Source organism: Enhydra lutris, unplaced genomic scaffold (assembly GCF_002288905.1).
Source record: "Enhydra lutris kenyoni isolate GAN:26980312 unplaced genomic scaffold, ASM228890v2 scaffoldscaffold57, whole genome shotgun sequence".
Classification (NCBI taxonomy): domain Eukaryota; kingdom Metazoa; phylum Chordata; class Mammalia; order Carnivora; family Mustelidae; genus Enhydra; species Enhydra lutris.
Window position 1 is genome coordinate 6983341 of NW_019154141.1, and position 21962 is coordinate 7005302.

The window sequence follows — 21962 nt, forward strand, 5'->3', positions numbered from 1 at the left end:
TTCGTGACTAAGTTTCACAGGTTTTCCTTCCTTGCTTGCTTCCTCCCTTCTTACTTTTAAAACAAAGGCCCGGTATAACACGGCCAGACATAAAAGAAACTACTACGTATTCTGTCAATACATTTGTTTATTACATCATATAGTTTTACATACATCTTACATATTTAGTCACAGAAAAACATCCTAACTGGTAGAACCTAAAATTTTAGTTTCCAGGATTGCCCTACTTTGTGGAACACGACAGCTGACCTCTGAGGCACTCTTTTTCAGAAGTAAAATTTCATGGAACTTGCAATGTCAGGGACACCGTGTAACTGTGCTGGGAATAGCCTGTCCCTCGTTTCCAGTGCCACAGTGAGCTCCCTCCCCCCAGACTGCAGGAAGTGTGATACACGAGGAGTACACCTACTTGATGATAGCTTCATGGGAGCGGTAGTTCTCACAGAGGAGGATCCTACACGGAAACTCAGCAGGGTAATGCTCATAGAGTCGATCAAGTAATGAAACATGAAGGTTTCTCTCCCTGGCAAACTCGCTGTAAACAAAAGGACTGAGCTGTAACAGACAAACATACAGAGAAAATTTAACTAAATATGCAAGTAGCACTTTTTTAACCTACTTATTAAAAAAATCCACTATGCTGAAACCTCTGATATACTAAATCTCAACATGCCGAAAGCTGGAATGAGCAGAATCGAAAATACTTTCTCTGAACAATTTTACTACCATAAAGAACTGGGCTAAAATTTCTAACTTTTCATTTCAGTATATCGACACAGCACAGAGTTTCCACCCATAGGTTAACGAAGGGCTCCCCCAACATAGTAAATAGCTATTACTTCAGTGACTTTCAGAGATGCAACCCTACTGCACCACTGAGGCAATGAGGCACTTATCTCACTAAAACTGATCGACTATCTAAACGGGTTTGCTGGAAGGATATACAGCCTGTGATTCAAAAATTTAATGGAATAATCAGTAAAATAATGCTTTTTATCTCATAAAGTATAAGGAGCCATTCTTGATCATACTTTTGATGACTAGAGAACAAAATTAAACTGCTCTTGGCAAAGAAACATAAACAGAATTTCCTCCTCTACATTCAACTCTTTCCTGATGTCGTCAGAGCTACAATACTATATAGGTTCAACCTCGATTAGAGCAGAAGAGAAAGAACTTCAAACTGCAACTCTGTAAAACAAAGATTAACAGAAAAATTCTATTTCTCTTTCCTTACGTGGGTATTGAAATCCATAAACTCAGACACATTTTTTGAGATGTGGGATATTATTTTGAATTAAGTACACTTAATTTCCCATGATGGCAAAAAAAATCAACCCTTCATGAAAACAAACGTTAGGGACAAGAACTGGGGAACTGTAGGGAGGTCAACTTAAATTTATTTTCTAAAGAAAAGTAAAAATCAAATATTCACACTTAGAAAGCTGGTCTTCAAATTAAAAACATGACATATAATACTGACAGACTCACTCATTCCACTCTCTATCCAAAGAAGGAAAAAAACAGTGGGATAGTAATTTTCCTTCAGAAAAGGCAGTATTTTTCATTATTAGCACAGAAATATTTAAAGTACTTATACTGTATGTAATACATGGCACAATTTCGTACGACGTTTTAGAAAACAGAATATTAAACATTAAAACATAATTAGTAGCTCCTTCGATACGATGACTCAGAGGGCGCATACCTGCATGTGGTCACCAGCCAAGACAATCCGAGTGTTTTTAGTTGCTAATGCTAGAGGCATAATGGTTTCACACTCCATGGCCTGGGCAGCTTCATCTAATAGAATGTGTGTAAAAAACCCTACAAAGTACAGTATAAACACAGTAAAGCATCTCACAGCGGCAATAAAGGCAGCAGTACTTCTTTCCTTTTCTGCTAAGGAAAGAGTTCAGTGTGCTGATTTCAGAGTTAGGAGTACTTTTAATGCTCATCCCCAATTTAGAAAATCATTAACTTAAATCATTATGTAAAGAACAGAGATGGAAAGAAATAACTATTCTACCCACTAGTAGATATGAAATGGCATCTGGTGCTAAGGGCCCCCGGACGAAGAGCGGACTGAGTACACATAAAAAAGATGTTTCAAGTACAAGATAGCAGCTTTGCAGCAAAAAGAAGGGCCAGCAACTAAACACTGATAGTCCTTTCATTATTTGTGTGGTGAAATATCGAAAATAAAACAATGGCAGTTTATAAGTAACTTGAGCTTTATTGTGCATATTAAATATTAATGAAAATCATACCTGAAATCTAATATAAGGGAGAAAGTTATAATCCAACCTTGACTGAAACAAAGGGACTGTCGATGAGCAGATTCACTCATCTGATTAGTTAGGGGGTTTTGTGTGTGTCTGGTGTGTCTATAAAATTAGTTGTCTAAGAGCCTACCCTGGCTGAAAAACAAAATTACCAGCGTGCAAAAAGGCACAGACAGAAGCCAACCATCTAGAGGAAGAGGCGCCCCACATCCTGAGTGCTCCGGCCACTCGCACTGGGGCACAGGATTCTGTGTACAGAGGGAGGAGGAAGTCCTTTTGCCCTAAGTGGGGGAAAGAGGCAAAAATCCCACGGTCTCAATATGGAGAAGGAAAAAGTTCTCCCCTGCTGCCAATACACAGAGTGAGGAAGAAAGGGGCCTTCTTTTTACTAGCATAGCAAAAGAACGAAGTAGTTTCTCAACAGAATGACAGTTATAAAACTCTCTGGATTGATGAGTCTCCTGTGAGGAGGGCTCAAGAACCAAACCTCCATTTCTATCCCTATTTCTACGAATATCAGCAAGTTCCAAACCATTTTTTATGCAACTTGTTTTTAGGCTAGGAATCTTCTAAGTCTTACTGACCGGCAGTAATGGCCACCATCATCATCCATTCAGACAAATGGTTATGGTTATGGTTGATAGTGTAAGTATCAACAACTTGTTTATTTCCTGACAGTGGCCCAAACATTGTGCATTTTTTCTCCCTGTTAAGGGGACTTTGTGCTTTTCGTTCTACAAAACTAATTACCTGAAAACTACTGTTTCCACTAGATGACATTTTAATTAAATAGAGCTAGGCTTGAATCATGAAACTGGATATATCATGAAACTGTTACAGCTATCACTTAAGCTAGCACAGGGAACTTGAATTAATCAAACTGATTTAGCCTGAGCCTTGGTTTTCTCTTCTGCCAAAGAACCCTCCCTCCACAGGGCTGATACGAGAATTAAATGAAATCAAATATAAGTAAGCCCAGAACAAAGCACATGGGCAACTTCCAAGTATTCTTCCATATTCTGGCTCTTCAAAGCCATTCTTCACTTTCCCACAAAAGTATACTGTTTAGGAGGTTTGGGAATTTCATCTAAGCGGCAAAAAGGCAGAGTATAACCATGAAGTAATGAGACTGATTGTTAAATAAACATACCAAAATTTACATTTCAAATAAGTGTTGTTCCATTCAAAGAAGTCAGTTGGGAGGAAATAGAACTCACTCCAATGATGCAGTCACTGTTCAAAACATTTTTGAAACTCTGCTTTTGTAACTGCCCTCACCAGCCAGCTATGAGCTGTATGCACAAGAAAATAAGTCTCATTACATGAGAGGCACGTCTCTCTCCTTTTTTTTTTTTTTTTTTTACCCCTAATGGCACCGCTCAGTTTGATCACCTACCTTATTTACCAGACATGGCTCAGAAAGATTTTGAAGCTCTTCTAAAATTAAATCTACCCTCAAAAAAGAAAGTTTGGCCACCATTCATTCATTTAAGATAAAGAGAGGTTTATCAAGGGCCTCCAGGTGTCTATACCCTGGGCCAGATGCCAGGAATTCAAGGTGAAGAGAACAGTATCTACCTTCCAGGGCCTGGAAAGTTCAAAAGAATCTGTCACTGGCTCTGAAAGCAATTCCAAAAGGAGAGAGCAAAAAAGTGTTGAGCAATGTCAACCATTATAATATGGCAGTAATAAATGAATATTCTTCCAAAGCAAATACCTTAAGTGGTACCACTTTTTGATGGTTAAGTTCTGCCACACTTAACAGAATTACTTGTCATCTTATATCTGTACTTCATATAATATTAGTTTGATTTTATAAATACTGTACTTAAATATAATAATCTTCATAGCATGTCTGAAAAACCTATCATGATTGCTGTCTCTACACTATATAACACACAGCATTTTAAAACAAAAACTTGAAAAAATTGTTAAAAAAAAAAAAAAACCACATACTATCCAAATTTGAATTTTTCACATGGCCAATAGTAAGTAAATACCATCTGATAAGAGAACAAACAGAATAGTGGTCACTCAAACGTCTAAACTAGGGGTTGACTTTGTTGGGTTGGTTTTTTTTTTTGTTTTGTTTTTGGTAAAAGGCCAAACAGTATATATTTTAGGTTTTGTTGGCCATACAATCTCTGCTGCATCTACTCAACTCAGCTACTGTGGCATAAAGGCACCCATACATAAAAAATAGGTAAATAAATGGGCATGGCTGTGTTCCATCCAATAAAACTTTATTTATAAAAACAGACAACAGGCCAGATTTGGCCCACAGACTATATAGTTTGCCAACCCCTGGTCTAAACTGAATGCAGAAGCCCTATGCATTCAGAGACACCCTATCTGTGTCTTGAGTCAGCATACCAGGTTCAAGGTCCAACTGACAGAGGTACTGGGAAGTATTCAATGTAACAACAACCACTCGGTGTTTAAGAATATCTTCTTTCTGTGGCATCTGAAAGGTGGAATGTGCGCTTGAGATCAAACAGTACTGATGCACAACTGGGTGGACAGTCTTTACCCAGCGATTTCTGAAATATACCCTATAAAAGAAGATAATATTTCCTATTTATATTTATTAACATCTTACCAGCATAATCAAAAAATTAACATTATTGTGTTAAGACTACCATATCTGGAAATTAACAAATAAATCTGGTAACCATTAACACTCTACTGAGTTAGAATTTAACATACAACTGTATATTACATATAAATGTACGTGACTATGCCCTACCAAAAACGATTCAAACAGAGAGCATATGCACTATCATAAAATAAATATCTAATTATTTTTAAGTGTTCAGATCAATCTTACAACAGAATGACCAACAGTTTCATAAACACTATAGTTAAGTTCAAAACATTCCCATTTGGGAATTAGTTTTTCCCAGAATATTCTTACAAAAATACACTTAATATTGTAATTACCTATGCTAGTGAAAAAATGCACACCTACAACAGAAACTTAAAAGTTATCTGCATTTCACTTCAGAATATATTCTTACACCCATGTTTAAATCTAAAGGAGGTTTATCTATATTATGTAAGGGAGATTTAAAAATAAATTTAAACTTTGGACAATCAAAAAATCTTAAGAGCATCTTTCCATTAACTGCAAAGGAAAAATACCAATAGGCCTCATGCGACAGACTACTAAAATGGTACAGAAACAAGGCATCCATCCATCCGCCCACTCACTCAGTACAACAAAGATATAACTGGGTGTCTGCTACGCTCCAGCACGGAGACAAATCACATGGTTTCCAAGCTTTCATAAAGGCTTTGATTTACTCTGATTTTAATGGAAAGCCATCAGAGAGCTCTGACAGGGCGGTCACATGCTCTTATGTTGATAAAGGACCACTTGTTTCTCTGGACAGAATATATAGTTTGGGGAGGGGGTGGGGGAGGGCTGGACAGTGGTGTGCTGGTAAATGCTGAACGACCAGCTTGGAGGGTAGGGGTGGTGCTGATCTGTAGTGTTTGCTGAGTTCCGTGGTATAAAATCCACTACCATGGCCAATTTCAAGCTACCAACATGATGTCACCGAACATGAACTTAGGAAGACATGCACATGACTGGGTCCCACAAGCCACTACAAGCTGGCTGTAACGCACAACTGACTTGGACAGGGGCAGGGGAGAGAAGCAGGGAGAACAGTTAGGAGGCTGTTACAACGGTCTGGACAAGAAAAAAATGACAGTTTGGATCAGGGTGGTAACAGTAAAGATGTGAAAATGGTTGGATTCACTACACATGTAGAGAGTAATGCTGACAGGATTTAGTGAACCAGATGTGCAATTTAAGAGAAAGGATGATTCTGTGCCTTTGAAACTAGATGAATGACAGTGGTGTTTACAAAGATGGTGAAAGTGAGGAACGGATTTGAAGTGAGAACAGAACCCAGTTGTGGACAAATTCAGTAGCAGACGTCCACGTGGGGTATCCAATAAGCCGGGGTATGTAAGTCTGAAGCTCAGGAGAATGTCTGGGACAAGAAACATACAACTGGGATAATATTTAAGCCTAGGGACTAGACGAGCTCAGCTGGAGAGTAAGTGTAGATAAAAAAGAAACCAGCTGAGGGACGCCTGGGTGGCTCAGTTGGTTAAGCAGCTGCCTTCGGCTCAGGTCATGATCCCAGCGTCCTGGGATTGAGTCCCGCATCAGGCTCCTTGCTCGGCAGGGAACCTGCTTCTCCCTCTGTCTCTGCCTGCCTCTCTGCCTACTTGTGATCTCTCTCTCTCTCTCTCTGACAAATAAATAAATAAAATCTTTAAAAAAAAAAAAAAAAAGAAACCAGCTGGGAGAATGACTGATGGTTACCCCCAACATCTAGAGGCAGAGAAAAGAAGAGGCAAACAGTAAAGGAAACTGGCAAGAAGCAGTCAAAATAAAAAAGAACTCAGGAGAGCACGGGCTCCAGTCAAGGGATACAAACATCAGTGTTACTAAATCTTTTGGTTATTCTCTAGGCCCATCATGGTGCTTGACCACTAGCAGCACCCAGCTCTGCTGTTGCTCCCTGCGAGCCACACTCTCTGCCCTCGGCTCCCATGACTCAGCCGCTCCTTGCCTTCGTTCTTCCTCTCTAGGTTAGGGTTCCCGCGGCTGACTCATCACACTCCTTTTCTCGGGCTCTGTTCTCTCCCACATCATCTCAGCCAGGCCCATGGCTTCAATCACCACCAATACTCTTGACTCACACATTTTTTCTCTCTCCAGCCAAGACCTCATCATCTCCAAAATGCACATCAACTTTTTATTTAACATTTGTCTCCTTCAGGATATTTCAAAAGCAGCTCAAATGTAACATGCATAAAACCGAATCTCATGATCTTCTAAAATGTGTTCTCACCTCTCATGAAACACTTAAAACTGATTATTACTTTTCAGCAAAGCAATAAAAGAAGTATTTAATAAATATACCTAAATATAAATAAGAAAAGTCAAGAAATATCTTTTAAAAACATTACTCTGATAGGAAGGACTGTAAACTTGATAGAAGTAACCAATATCACTTCTAAAAGATGCAAAAATGGGGGCACCTGGGTGGCTCAGTCAGTTAAGCATCTGCCTTTGGCCTGGGTCATGATCCCAGGGGCCACATCAGGCTCCTTGCTCAGCAGAGAGCCTGCTTCTCCTTCTCCCCCAACCTCTCCCCCTGCTCATACTCACTCTCTTTTTCTCAAATAAATAAAATCTTTTAAGTAAACAAATAAATAATAAAAAATATTATTTAATAAAACATAAATAATAGAAGAGTTTTAGGTTTTAATAAAAAATGTTTAATCAGATCAGCAAAGTGGAATTTACTTTAAAATAAATGAAAAATCTTGGGACGCCTGGGTGGCTCAGTGGGTTAAGCCTCTGCCTTTGGCTCAAGTTCAGGGTCCTGGGATTGAGCCCCACATCGGGCTCTCTGCTCAGCAGGGAGCCTGCTTCCCCCCTCTCTCTCTGCCTGCCTCTCTGCCTAGCTGTGATCTCTCTCTCTCTGTTAAATAAAGAAATTTTTAAAAAATCTTAAAAAAGGGGCGCCTGGGTGGCTCAGTGGGTTAAGCCTCTACCTTCAGCTCAGGTCATGATCTCAGGGTCCTGGGATCGAGCCCCACATCAGGCTCTCTGCACAGCAGGGAGCCTGCTTCCCCCTCTCTCTCTGCCTGCTTCTCTGCCTACTTGTGATCTCTCTCTCTCTCTCTCTCTGTTGAATAAATCAATAAAATCTTAAAAAAAAAATCTTAAAAAAAATAAATGAAAAACCTCATTTTACAAATTATCTGAAAAAATCATTTATAAATTATGATTCCATAAATATTAACCAAAGTATGTGCATTTAAAACAAGAAATTACTAGAAACTAAACTCTAAAATGTTAGTGGTATTTATCTCTGTGTGCTTAGATTATAGATAATTTTATTTTCTTCCTTGTTCCTTTCTGTATTTTCCATATTTTCCTAAATGAACATTTCACATTATAAAACTGGAAAAATGGTTTTTCAAATTACTCATCAATTCTAATGCCAAGCACCACTTTCTACTCAAAGAAAAAATAAAAATAGAAGTTCTAAGTCTCACTACTGACTTTTTTTTACAATTACCTTGGAAAACCACCTCAAGCTGAAACTAGTAAGAAGACAAAGTTTGACTGTTAAGAATATATTTCCTTAAAAGTAAATATTCTGGTGCTGACTTCAGAAAGTTTAAATACTTTCTTTGTGCTTTCATTCTGTGCAACATTTAAGGTAGACACTATCTATAAGATTGTTTGAAACACAACTAACATTTTTCAAAACTGGAGAACAGTGACAAGTGACACCTTCAAGCTCATAGTATTAAATGTGACACCAACTAAGTAATTTATATATTTCTAGGAACAAACTATCCACAGATCCCACATGAATTATGACTGTTAAAGTAGGAGATTGTCTGGTAATACATAATTTTAATTCACTGAAATTTTATTCATGTATTGAATTCATAAACAATAAACAACCCTTCCAAAATGTTACTACACAAGATACTACAGAACCAGAAACACCTGATTCCAGAATAAAATCTATTACTCTGAAGATCTGTATAAAACAACAAATACCTTCTATTTGTCCAGAAAGCAGTAACTATAGACTCTCTCCATAGATAACCTCTATCTACTAGGTAATAATTCTTTCAGAACCAGATACCAATCTTCAGAACCCTACACAGAAACCGTGTTTTCCCCTCTCGTCCAAATTAAGGTCTACCAATTCTGATGAAATAAGAGGTAAAAGCCAAATAAAATATAATCTAAAATGGTTTCTAAAATCTCCATCCCCAAATATTTTAAGCTCAACTCCCAGCAAGTAATATAATTTTATACATTTCAACTGTAAACATGAATATTTAAACGTATGTACTGTATTAAACTATTTAATACTTATGACCATTTTCACATGTTATGGCATCTACCATGGCCCACTCTAGACTACACGATGCAGAAGACAAACTTCAACCACCTTACACCACAGACACAGCAAATCTTCAAAGTCACACGCAGACACTTAGTGCCCCCTTGTGTTCCTTCCCCTGTATCCTGGGACAGATAAAGCTAATCTCCCCAGAGTGCTCAGCCATGCTAATTTCCTCTATCCCATCTCTCATATCGTTCATGTTTGTTGTCCATCAGGATAATCACAAATTAATATGAATTAATGTAATAACAGATGGTACTAACAAATTTTAAGAATTCAATGCACCATCCTCCTAGGAAATACATTTACAAGTTAACACCATTCCCAAAGAGAAAAACCATGGTGAAAATATAGGACCACAAAATGAAAAGATTTAGAAAAAGTCAACCCTCTTCTTATTTTATTCCATTTACTAAATGCAATAACTAGAAATTTAAGTACTTTCCAAGCTTTTTGACTGAACCACCCTCGAGACTTACAGAGAGGTGAGATTTTCTGCTAAAGAGCCAGTTTCTGTGTCTGGGCCACTACAGCTACACATATACCCTACTGAGACATAACTTATTCTACACATCTAGATAGATTATAACCGTCAAAACATAATTTTACGTGGGGAAAGTTAAACATAATGCTAGTCACATGGCAGATGTTAATCAACAACAGCTCTTCAGCCCCAAATATCAAACGACCTATATCCTAGGTCAATCAAGATGCGAGGGGGCTACTCCATTGCTTCCAAGCCCACGTACACCACGGTAACTGAGGTTGTCACAGTTCCTACATAACAGACACATACACAGACAGAAACACACACAATAAAAGCAAACGAAACACCTCCACCAAAGTAAGAACACGCATAGCAAAACTGTTACTAGTTGTTGAGTTTTTACTTATGACTAAAAAAGATCAGAATCTGAAGCACACTAGTCACTGATGAGCTTATCCAGTGATAAATACCACATTTTCATTTAGAGTGATTGTATATATGTGATATTTTCTTATTAAATACAACTGGATTCTACTTGAAACAATTATTTCTGCTCTGAATTATCTTCCAGAATGGAAACAAAGTATGGCATAAAAACCTGTGTTAGCAGACCACACCACCTTTTTCTTTCTTTTTTTTTTTTTTTAAGATTTTATTTATTTATTTGTCAGAGAGAGAGAGAGGGAGAGAGAGCAAGCACAGGCAGACAGAATGGCAGGCAGAGGCAGAGGGAGAAGCAGGCTCCCTGATGAGCAAGGAGCCCGATGTGGGACTCGATCCCAGGACGCTGGGATCATGACCCGAGCCGAAGGCAGCTGCTTAACCAACTGAGCCACCCAGGCGTCCCCACACCACCTTTTTCTTTATTGTTCTTTTTAATGCAATTGTAAAATCATTCAAATGGCTTTGGTTGTGGTTATTAAGAATTAAATGGCATAATCTCATTTTTCCATGCCTGGACTCAACTAGAAATAAAAAGTTAGTGGATTATGATTCAAAAGTGTGGTTAGAAATTAATTTGTAAGCAATAATTGTATTCAAACAACACAGGGCATGACATATTAGTTTGTAAAATGGCAAAACCAAACATTAATTCATATAACAATGAAAGCAAATGGTGTATAAACAACCATTTAATGATTCTTTATTGTTTTCTGAAGAAAAGGATTTTATTCCCCCACAATCCGTATTTAGGTACATTTCATATCCATATACACTTAAAACGACCTTTTTATATCAACGTAAACTTTTCTTTGACACTTCGTCTCTTATATGATAGCAAAAAGTTGTAAACAGCAATGAATTACATTTTGTTGCAGAAATCATTTCAATATTTCATGCTTCTCTAAAGTGTAACTTCTATGAAATTACCTGCATGATCACAGTCAAAATTTTATATCTACTGCATGACTACTCTGCCATGCAAAATATGCTGGAATTTCAATTAGATTTGATTTAAGCAAATCATTTTTATATTATTTCATCATAGTAGCTCTTAGAGGTACACATCAAAATTTGCTCAGATTGTAACAACATTTTTACATACAAAACTTAAAAAAGGATGTCTTTCTCTTTACTTAATGTTTAAGAAATGAATGGTCAAAGATTTTTTAAAATTTTCCTTAATTTTAAATGACTGCTTCAAAAGGCATCACCTCCAAATGCCAATATACAGTTAAAGATTTTGTGTTCTCCAAGTTACTAAAATCTTTAAAGACACCTTTTCTTAAGAATAATAAAGTATGACACAGATACATAATAAGCCTTAAAAAATACCTGAGAGGTCTTGCCTGGGGATTGCCTGCTTCTACATATGGATGTAAATAATCCTTTATGTAGAGGTCAGCAGCACTATTAGAATGGGTGCAAATGAGGATCCTGCTGAAATAAATGGTGCAAATAAAAAGAATGATAAAACACAAAACTACTCAAGCAGTATAATACCAAACAAAAGCAGTGGCCATCTTAATATCAAACATTTCCCTCAACCTACTCATCAATCTCCAACATATTATTCCATGATGTTTTCAGGAAACTATTACTCTCTAAGCTATAAAGAAAACAAGTTTCCCCAAATTACTTTTAAATCTAACACACAGAACTTTATGCACCCAAGTCTCTCGGCTCCAACGTATATCACAATTCCTTAGCAGACTTGGGAGTTCAGATGGCTATTTAAAAGCTGTCATTTTCCACGTTGCCAATTTTTAAAAACAGTATGTTTTAAAAGAATTCAAATTTTAGTCCTTTGGGGTTTTGGTGTGGGTCTTTTTCTTTTCCTTTGTTGTTTGTTTGTTTTTGGGTTTTTTTTTTTTAATTTTTCCAAGCTGAATTAATATGGTCTTGCTAGCCTTAGCTTTGTACTCACAACAAGGACAGAGGTTATGGCCTAATGATGAAATCGGAGCACACATACCACCGCCTCACCTCGTCTCCTGCTGCTGGAGTATGTGCTTGACGGCCTGAGCTAGAGTGAATGTTTTGCCTGTCCCATAGGGTCCAATGATGAGAACAGGAGGCAGCTGTATTGAAAGTGGAGTTGTAATGGCCAGGACAGCCTCTTTCTGTTTTGCATTTAGCCGAGGATCCAACTGCTCATCCCATTGTCTACAGAAAATAAAAATTTATTGTAAACACATGCATCTTACAAATAAAACACAAGCCTAAATTTTATTGAACCATTAAAAATACTGAAGAAACAAAGCACCTACAAAAACAAACATTTATTCTAAAACTTCTTTTCAGAAATATACCCGACAGAGTCGGTACGGGGTGCTTCACTATGTTGATCAAAACTCACTTTAATTACTTTGTCCGATTCCAAGTGCAAAAAGATTGTGATAACTAAAGAAAGCACACACACTTCTAGTCTAGCTGCTACCAAGTCTATGAATAGTAATGGCAATGTCTCAAAAATTTAATTTCCCTGTTACATAAAAGGATCAGGAAACTTTTTTTCTGGTAATAAAGAAGTATGAGTTTCTTTGTAGAGCAAGTAAAATACAAAAGGGAGACAAACCAAATTTCAAATTCTAGTCCACTGAAAGCTCCCTTTAGTGAAATTTAAAACAAGAGGCAAAGAAGAAACCTGTATGTCCCTAGTTAAGACATTATTAAAGGTTTACAAAGCTCTTAATTCAGAAAAAGGCAGTTAAAAAAAAAAAAAAAAGATATCAAAGAGGGACAAATGCCTGGGTGGCTCAGTTGGGTAAGCATCTGCCTTCAGCTCAGGTCATGATCCCAGGGCCCTGGGATCTAACCCCAAGGCAGCATCCCTGCTCAGCAAGGAGCCCATTTCTCCCTCTCCTCCCTTCTCATGCTCTCTCACTATCTCTGTTTCTCTCTCTCTCTCCCTCTCAAATAAATAAATAAAATCTTTTTTTAAAAAAAAAGGTATCAAAGGTCAAACAATAAGGAACGTTTTCTATTATTTCCCCCATACACATAATGTACTTATGTCCTATCTTTCAGGGTAGAGAACACCTGTCACAGTAGCACAAATGGTTGCTGTAATGGGATCTATCTTACGAGTGTCCCTTCTATGACTTGGCTAAGTTTCGAGGATTTAAATGGATAGCAGATGCTACAAGAGATCAAACCAAGTGGAGAATCAACAGCATTCTTTTCCACAGCTACAATTAAAATACTAAATATTGCAACAACTATGGCAAAAATGATAGGGATGTAAACCAAAATAGGAAGGGTGTGTAAAGAGATGCTTAGAAAATTTACATTCAAAGTGCCTACAAAATACTCCTGTAAGACGCAGTTTGGCTGGGAAAATTCCTTCTCTCCGAGGCTGTACTCTACAGTAATCAGAAACCAGTTATTCCTGGAAAATCTTAATATTTTCAGTTTTAAAAAAGTGTAGCTAATGCTATATTTGGACAGATAATTTCAAACAAACGGAAGTCTCTGAGGAAATGTAAAACTTTAGAAAATAAACTTTGACTATATAAACACGCCATTAATTTTTTCAAAACTTAAAATTTTTAAGTAAAAAAAGAACTCTGACCAATGGCACTAGATTTCCTGGAAACCACTGACTAAAGATCAAGCTTTTGACTTCAAAGAATCTCTCAACATTAGACAGCCTATTTATTCATAATTCTGCCAGCACCTCGCAATGTTCCACTTTCTGTAAAAGAGGAAATTACTTTAGGTAATCGCTAAATCCAGATCTAATATATGTGGAAAACCGTGGAACGATTCCTCTGCTACTGAGCCTAGACAGCTAAAACACTCCATTGCCCTCCCTCCTCTGCTGGAGCTCCAACTCTGGTCAATGAGCTTAAAGGAAAAGGCCCCTCTGAAGGGCTTCTTCCCTGACTCAATAAAACACAAACAAAGCCTCACTAGGAGGAAGCCCTTCTTGCTCCTCTGCATTCCTCCTTCACCTGGCTGGAAAGACATCCTAGTAAACAAAACTGCAGCCGCCCTCTTATAATCAAGAGGTACCAGACGTCAGGAAGAAAACCAGCATGAAGAAAATCAGTATGCTCTAAGGTGGAGAGCAGGGGAGACCTCAGTCCTGGGTAGTACTGCGGAGCCCCTGCAAGTCCTGGACCACCTACCTACCTCTGGGGGTCCATCTCTACTTGTTTAAGCCACAGTTAGTTCAGTAAACTGTTACTTGCATCCATACCTGACCCCAGTGGCTCCTTAACCTATACATGGGGATAATGACTTGTGTATCAGATGGTCTTTCTAGGATCAAATGAGGTGCTGTTTAGAAAAGCTGTTTAGAAAAATAATTGAGCAGTTAGTGCTCAATTAACATTAGTTTCTATTACCACGTTCACTGAGGACTTCAGAAAAATGACATATTACTTGACCAATACACACTTTCAAAAACAAACAAAACTTTTAAAAACATGCTCTAATTCTTCAAATGTGGTGACTTCAATGAACTTATGAGACAAATAGTAAGTTATATATAAAAGTATCGATCTAAGACATTCATGACGAATTTATAGGTACAGCTCTAAAATATATTATCTCTTTATTTATACAGCCCATTCTACTTATCAACTGCTTCAGTATAAATAAATGCTTCAGAGCAGATCAGAAACCATCAATGCTGGTCACCTCTACAGTTTCTGGTCATGAATGAGGAAGGCCAATGAGCACAAGTTGTCTTTAGTGTGCCACCTGCTCCATAGAGGGAAGAGGACTTAGAATACATGGGCCAGTAAGACCCATCTCGATTTTCACAGTTTAAAATAACAGTCTCAGGGCGGCTGGGTGGCTCAGTCGGGGAAATGTCTGTTTCCGGCTCAGGTCATGGTCCCAGGGTCCTGGGATCAAGCCCCACGTCAGGCTTGATGCCCAGCGGGGAATGTGCTTCTCCCTCTGCCCACCCCCACTAGTGCTCACTCACTCGCTCTCAAATAAATAAATAAAAATCTTTAAAATAAAATAACATAGTCTCTTCAAGCTCATTCTGAATAAAAATTACTTAAACCCTGAATCACACTAATTCAGAGTCCTTTTTTTCCCCTGGTCTAATGCATTTTTATAATTAGTTTACAGACCACATGCTCATTTATCTATCTGTATTCCACCTTATCCCCAAAAAAACTTTATACGGCTAATGGTTTCTCAGTATATTCCCCCACTCAGACACCTTTAGTTACTATTTAAATTGCAGCGGTATGGAATCTCTTCCTGCTCAGACGTTTTCTGATACTTGACATTTTCTTAGTTACTTCTGCAGTTAACCCTTGCAGTCAGTTGTACTTGAATATACCGTTATGTACAATATAATTTTGAGAAGTAAACATATCAAGTACATGCCGAAAAGTTTACTGGTATGCTCTCACATTTGAAATCTTAATTTCCTTCTTTAAACTTGAAACTCTAAGTGAGCTGAATATGTCATAAATTAATAATGTGTAAGGCCCTGTTGAGGACTGACAGATAAGTGAGACGCGGTCTCTTCCTTCAAAGACCTCAGAGTGTAACAAAAACCGGAAAAATGTACGCAAGTGACAAAAATAATAAGAGAGAATAATAAATATATTTATATTTAAATAAATATTTAAATAAATAAAATGAGAATAATTGTGCTTGAAAGCACAAAACTAACTGAATCTAGCCCACAGAAGGTACTCAAGATATTTTTCTTGGAAAAATGAAAATGGAAGGGTCAGGCTCATCTCCTTGAAGGAGAGAGCAGCTGAGCTGGACTGAATCTTAAAGGACAGGTGGATCAACAGATAACACTGGGCAAAGATTATTTCAGGGAAAGAAAATCACTTATAGATAAAAATGGCGGGAGGGGGAAACTCTGAGCTTGATGGGTAGACAGTGTCAGTTTTGCTAGACGAGAAGGCTCTGGAGAATGACTGCATGACAATGTGAATATACTTAACACTACTCAACTATATACTTAAAAAGGGGTTTAGAAGGTCAGTTTTGCATTACATAAATTTTACCACAATTTTTTAAAAAATTATAAGAAACTGGGGTGCCTGGGTGGCTCAGTCATTAAGCATCTGCCTTTGGCTCCAGTCATGATCCCAGGGTTCTGGGATCGGGCCCCACACTGGGCTCCCAGCTCTACAGGTAGCCTGCTTCTCCCTCTCCCACTCCCTCTGCTTGTGTTCCCTCTCTCACTCTGTCTCTCTCTGTCAAATAAATAAAATCTTAAAAAAAAGAAAGAAAGAAAAAAATTAAGTGTAGGGCCAATTAAAGAAACTTCATGGTAACTCAATATGGCTAGAGCATGGGGATTTAGAGGGGAAAAGGGGGGTGTCAAGTAGCAAAAGGTAGAAGAAATCTGAAGCTACGGCTGGAAAGCCCTGTCAATAGGACTACATAACAAGAGGACGGCGGGCGCCCGCTCGGACTCTCCACATATCAAGGAGACACCCTCAGAGATATGTAACCACTGAAATGAAATTATTATTTTAGCAAACTAACTGTGGCAGAAATATGTGGGATGGACCAGAGAACGGAGACACAGACTACAGGACAGGAGACCGACTGACTATAAGGTTCCTTACGTAGTCCGACTCTAAATTATACACTGGCTGTAAGAACGGAAGGAGGGGAAAAGGTACAGAGAAAGCGAACCAAATGGGAACTAAGAAGACTGGAGTTTTACAATTATAGATCACTGATTACTTCCAGGACAGTGAGGAAGTGGAAAACGGAGATCACAGGATGAGTACAAAGAACAGCGGAAATACATAAACTACTCCTGCTTGTGAATTTTGGCAATAAAATGAAGAATGCAAAAAAGATAGTTAAGTTTCTATAAGTTTCTTTTTTGCCTTAAGAATGCAAAAATGATAGTTTCTCCCTTGTGAAACAAGGGAGAAATGATTTGGGTTTTCTGTTGTAAGGCATCTTGTGCTTTGTTCTGTTTTTAGAACCGAAAGAAATAGAATGTGAGGGTAAGAGCTATAGGCCACCTCGAGGCCTGGCCCATAAAACTTTCCTACGGGATCCCCTGTGGTCATTCTTCCCCTGCCTGCCAGCTGGATGTCAACACACGGGGTGAAACCATGGAAACCACTTACTGAAGATACCAGGGCCTCCATCAGTGGTGGAGCAGGGCCACCCGACCATGACTGGAGTGACACAAGTGATAAATAAATAACCTTCTATTGTGGAGAGGCACTGAGATTAAAAAAAGAAAGGAATAAAAGGTGGAATGAGCAGGGCAGCAGCAGGGGCCGAGAAGATAAAAACTCAGGGAAAAGGACGAGAAGAAAGATGCAGTCATACAGCCGTCAGGGTTAGTCTGGAAACAAATCAGAAGTACCCTTATAAAGACACTTACGAAGATGTGCCAAAGTGAACTGAAGCAGGAAAATATTCATACAACCCTTAACCTGAGAGCAGTTTCTGAAATATTATCTATGATAAAAATCATTTTAAATGAACTGTTTGAACCACTTTTAAAAGATCCTAATTTTCCCATTCAACTTATACTCAGAAATATTCCTGAATCGCTTGGCATTCTATCAAATTAAGGTTGTTGAGAAGAGCAAGAGAACTCATTTAGACTCTGAGGAAAAGTGAAGAAAGTACATGATGAAACTCAAATGTTTCCTTTCAAGGGCTTTTTCACTCCCCTTTCTCTACTAATACACGGCTCCTGGAGAGTATGGCAAATTTGCTTTAAAAACTATATTGGCATTATTTGATACAGAAATTCAATTTCACTTCTAGTGAGACATCTCCTTTTCTGTACCTGTTAGGACTCCAAGGTATGGTTGGAGTCATAGTGGTGTCTGGAAACAAAACCCCGTTGTCCTTGATCCTGTCTAGCGCATAATGCATTTCACAGAGGGGTAATCGATTTAATTGAAACTGAAGTTCAACCTGAAACACAAAATAAATTTTTTTTTAAGTGCATGAATGCAAACATCAATGCTTGCAGCTTGCTAAAAATTTTTGTGGAGATAACCTTTTAGGGAAGCCAAGTTTAGAGATTCTCTTAAGTGCAATGTTATTTTAGTAAGAATTATTATGGCTAATATTTGCTTTGTTTACTTACTGTCAGGCACTGTAATATGCACTTTACATAAATTATCCACTTACTAGTACCAGTGATGTATATATCATTATTAACCTTATTTAACATCTAAAGAAAATGAAGTACTTATGAGTCACTTAATATCTAAATAAAGGTTATCTTGTTCCACCACATTCCTAGGAATACTATATTTGATGAAATCCGTAGAACATCTGTGAGATATTATCTCTTAAGTGGTTAAAAAAAAAATCAGGCCCAGGACACTGTATCAATTTACTATGAATAAATAACAATCACCAAATTTTATGTTTAAAGAGAAATAAAATTTTAAAGAAGATTGGCTCTCCAGTTAAATATGGCAGAGTGAACACACAGTTCACCTAAGAAACCACAAAGAGAGGAGAACATAAGCAGATACAACCTCCAATGAGAACTGTCCCTGAATGTGGCTTAGTTTCCTTTAATCTGTTCTTCTATTGCTGATTTAAAATTCTCATCAGAAAGTTTGGCCTCATGTAAGACTGAAACATTGTAGATGTTACTTAATTTCTCCAAGAGTTACCAGAGGTCTAATTCTCTACCCACCTCTATAACACTTCAAAATCAACTGCATTTCTGGTTAGAACAGAAGGTGGAAAATCAAACCAGAATTCTATCAGCTGACAAGGACATTACAGACAACCATAATTAAGTTACCTCACTTCAGAACACACCTGTGTGTCATAATCAGGCCGAAGATTAAGTTCTTCACAGCATTCCCTGGATATCCTTAAAAATATATATTCTTTTGTTTTTTCTTCAATAGTAGCTTCATAAACCTTCTCTTTGGTTCCCTGGGTCTGTACTAACTTCTCTTTAGGGACTGGTAATAAATAAACAGCATTGACTTTGGTCATCACCAGCCGTCCAGCCAAAGTATCTTCAGAAAGTGTTTCAGTAAGCTTAAAGCGACCAAAAAGTTGTCCATTCTGAGCATACTTTGCACCTCCAGAAACTCCAGTGAGCATGAAACTTGCTAGAATCTGCAACTGCACTTTAAGGTTGAACCTAAATCAAAAGTAAAAACGAGTCTGAATGTTTTACATCAAAACAAAAAAACTAGAAGAGCAGAACAAAATAAATCAAATTTAAACGTACAAAAACTTAAAACTCCATCAATTCCATCCCATCAAGCTACAAACCATATATTACCTTTCTGCCATTAATCCAAGCTGGAAACAACAAAACTTTTTTTAAGTCAATAAACTTTCATCTAAGTTACATAAAGGCATTTATTTAGTTGAGCTAAAGAAAACAAACATTTTTAAAACCTGAACATTTAAGGGACACCTGGGTGGCTCAGTCGGTTAAAGCATCTGCCTTCGGCCTGGGTCATGATCCCAGGGTCCTGGGATCGAGCCCTGCATGGGGCTCCCTGTTTAGTGAGGAGGCTGCTTCTCCCTTTGCCTCGTCCCCCAGTCGTGCTCTCTCGTTCACTCTCTCTCTAATAAAAATCTTAAAAAAATAAAATAAAACTTAAACATTTAAAATAAAGCTAAGTATGGTATTTTAATAAAATGAAATGTTATCACATGTTAATTAATTCAGAAGTCTGCTTGAACACTCCCTGGAACCATTAAAACTTCAAAATCCCCTAAAGCCAGACGGAAACACAGCATTGAAACTAAAACGGACCTTCATTAAACTGAGGCTTTTCAAGTACACAAAAGATTCAAACTGTGAAATTTTTCTTTCAATGCTGTTAACGAATAACATCCAGAATAAACTTTTGTTCATGACTCCACTGAGACAGATCCCTTGCGGAATTACAGAAAACAAAGTTAAGAGCTAGCTTGTCAGGCAACGGCCAGTGCACTCACTTGCACTCCCGTGTGTACCCATGAGTGTGAGAAAGAATGTGTGTGACAAACAAGTACAGAGAATCGAGATACCTGGTCAAGAAATAGGAGGTGGAAGAAAGATTTAAACTAACGGACAGCTCTCTCCTTTGCCATTCTGAAACGGCGCCGCAGAGAGAAGACAAAGCAGTTAAAGAGGGAAGGTAACATTTTCTACTTTTTTCTTCAGAAGATTTCAAATTATGTGAATGAAAAAAATTAAGTTCTTTTAAAATTTAAATATCCATTTGTGGAAAAAGGCTACTTTTAAATGGTACTACTGAACTGTCTTCTTTTCAAATCTTCTTTTGTATGCATGATGCTAAGAATATCTTACAAATTCTAGGAACGCCTGGGTGGCTCAGTTGGTTAAGCAGCTGCCTTCGGCTCAGGTCATGATCCCAGCGTCCTGGGATCGAGTCCCACATCGGGCTCCTTGCTCATCAGGGAGCCTGCTTCTCCCTCTGCCTGTGCTTGCTCTCTCTCCCTCTCTCTCTCTGACAAATAAATAAATAAAATCTTAAAAAAAAAAAAAAAAAAAAGAATATCTTACAAATTCTTAAGAAAAAAAACTTTTTTAAAACACTGTAAATTTTCTTAATGAAAACATCTGGAGGTGCCTGGGTGGCTCAGTGGGTTAAGCCTCTGCCTTCAGCTCAGGTCATGGTCTCAGGGTCCTGGGATCGAGCCCTGCAACGGGCTCCTTGCCCAGCAGGGAGCTTGTTTCTCTCTCTCCCTCTGTCTGCTTACTTGTAATCTCTATCTCTCTGTCAAATAAATAAATAAAATAAAATAAAATAAAAAGAAAACATCTGCTTACAATATTAGGAAAACAAATCTAATTAAAACACCATATTAAGGGGCACCTGTGTAGCTCAGTTAAGTGTCTGCCTTCAGTTCACGCCACAATCTCAAGGTCCTGCGACACATGCCGCATTAGGCTCCCTGCTCAGCAGGGAGTCTGCTTCTCCTTCTCCCTGTGCCTCTCTCCCCACCCTCATTCTTTTTTTCTCTCTCAAATGAATAAATAAAATCTTTAAAAAGAAGAAAAGAAAAACACCATATTAAAATGTTGAATGTCCATTTTTATACTTTAAGTTAGAAAAGTAAAAAGTAAAAAAATAAAGTAGAAAAGTATAAGGATAGAGAAATATTGTTACAGAAATCTTTAAGTAATATAACATATCTGAATAGCTACTTATGCATATAATAAATAATAAGAGCTTACAAGTTCCATTAGTAACCTAAAAACAGAACACTTAAACTTCAAAAACATGTATAAGTATATACTAAAGTTAGTATTTAATGATCCGGCTCTAATGAGGATTAAATGAATTTTAGCAGTATTTGCCATGTGTGTGGAATTATTAAAAAATCATGTTATATTTTTCTCATTTTCTGTGCATATTTTACTAGATCCAAAACAGAAAAGTAGGATGATAATTTAAAGAAATACAGTTTGTATGTTATCTAGTTACATTTGACTCTAAATTTAAAGACTGGAATGTGCACTAAGAGTCACATAAAAAGAAAATAAAAGTATATTACACTCCCCAGTTTACATATAATCTATGTTGACCTGCCCTTTTTTTTTTTTTTTTTTTTTTTTTGGTAATACAACATATGCTTTTAAAAAAAACAGGAGCCCATGGCTTATTCACACTTTTTCAAATACAGTTAAATTTTTACTTTCCTTTACTCCACATATATGAGATTTACGGTCATTAAAAGTTTTCAGAGAGGAAAGAAATTTCTTATAGTGCATTCTTCATTCAGAAATGGTCTCTTTGGGGGCGCCTGGGTGGCTCAGTTGATTAAGCGTCTGCCTTCAACTCAGGTCATGATCCCAGGGTCTTGGGATCAAGG

At 37.6% G+C, this 21962-nt stretch overlaps 1 protein-coding gene across 5 annotated transcripts in view; it reads right to left on the minus strand.

The window, feature by feature from the left end:
- LOC111158095 (helicase with zinc finger) overlaps positions 1-21962 on the minus strand; it is a 172878-nt gene that overhangs the window by 75544 nt on the left and 75372 nt on the right. For 4 of the 5 annotated variants that reach the window (XM_022519932.1, XM_022519935.1, XM_022519930.1 and 1 more), the window contains 7 exons: positions 18933-19266; positions 17935-18065; positions 12159-12338; positions 11508-11612; positions 4659-4837; positions 1709-1827; positions 410-555 (listed from right to left, as the gene is read on the minus strand). In XM_022519932.1, the coding sequence (XP_022375640.1) occupies positions 410-555; positions 1709-1827; positions 4659-4837; positions 11508-11612; positions 12159-12338; positions 17935-18065; positions 18933-19266 (1194 nt within the window). The remainder of the gene's footprint in view (positions 1-409; positions 556-1708; positions 1828-4658; positions 4838-11507; positions 11613-12158; positions 12339-17934; positions 18066-18932; positions 19267-21962) is intronic. The other variant, XM_022519934.1, reaches the window with a different exon arrangement.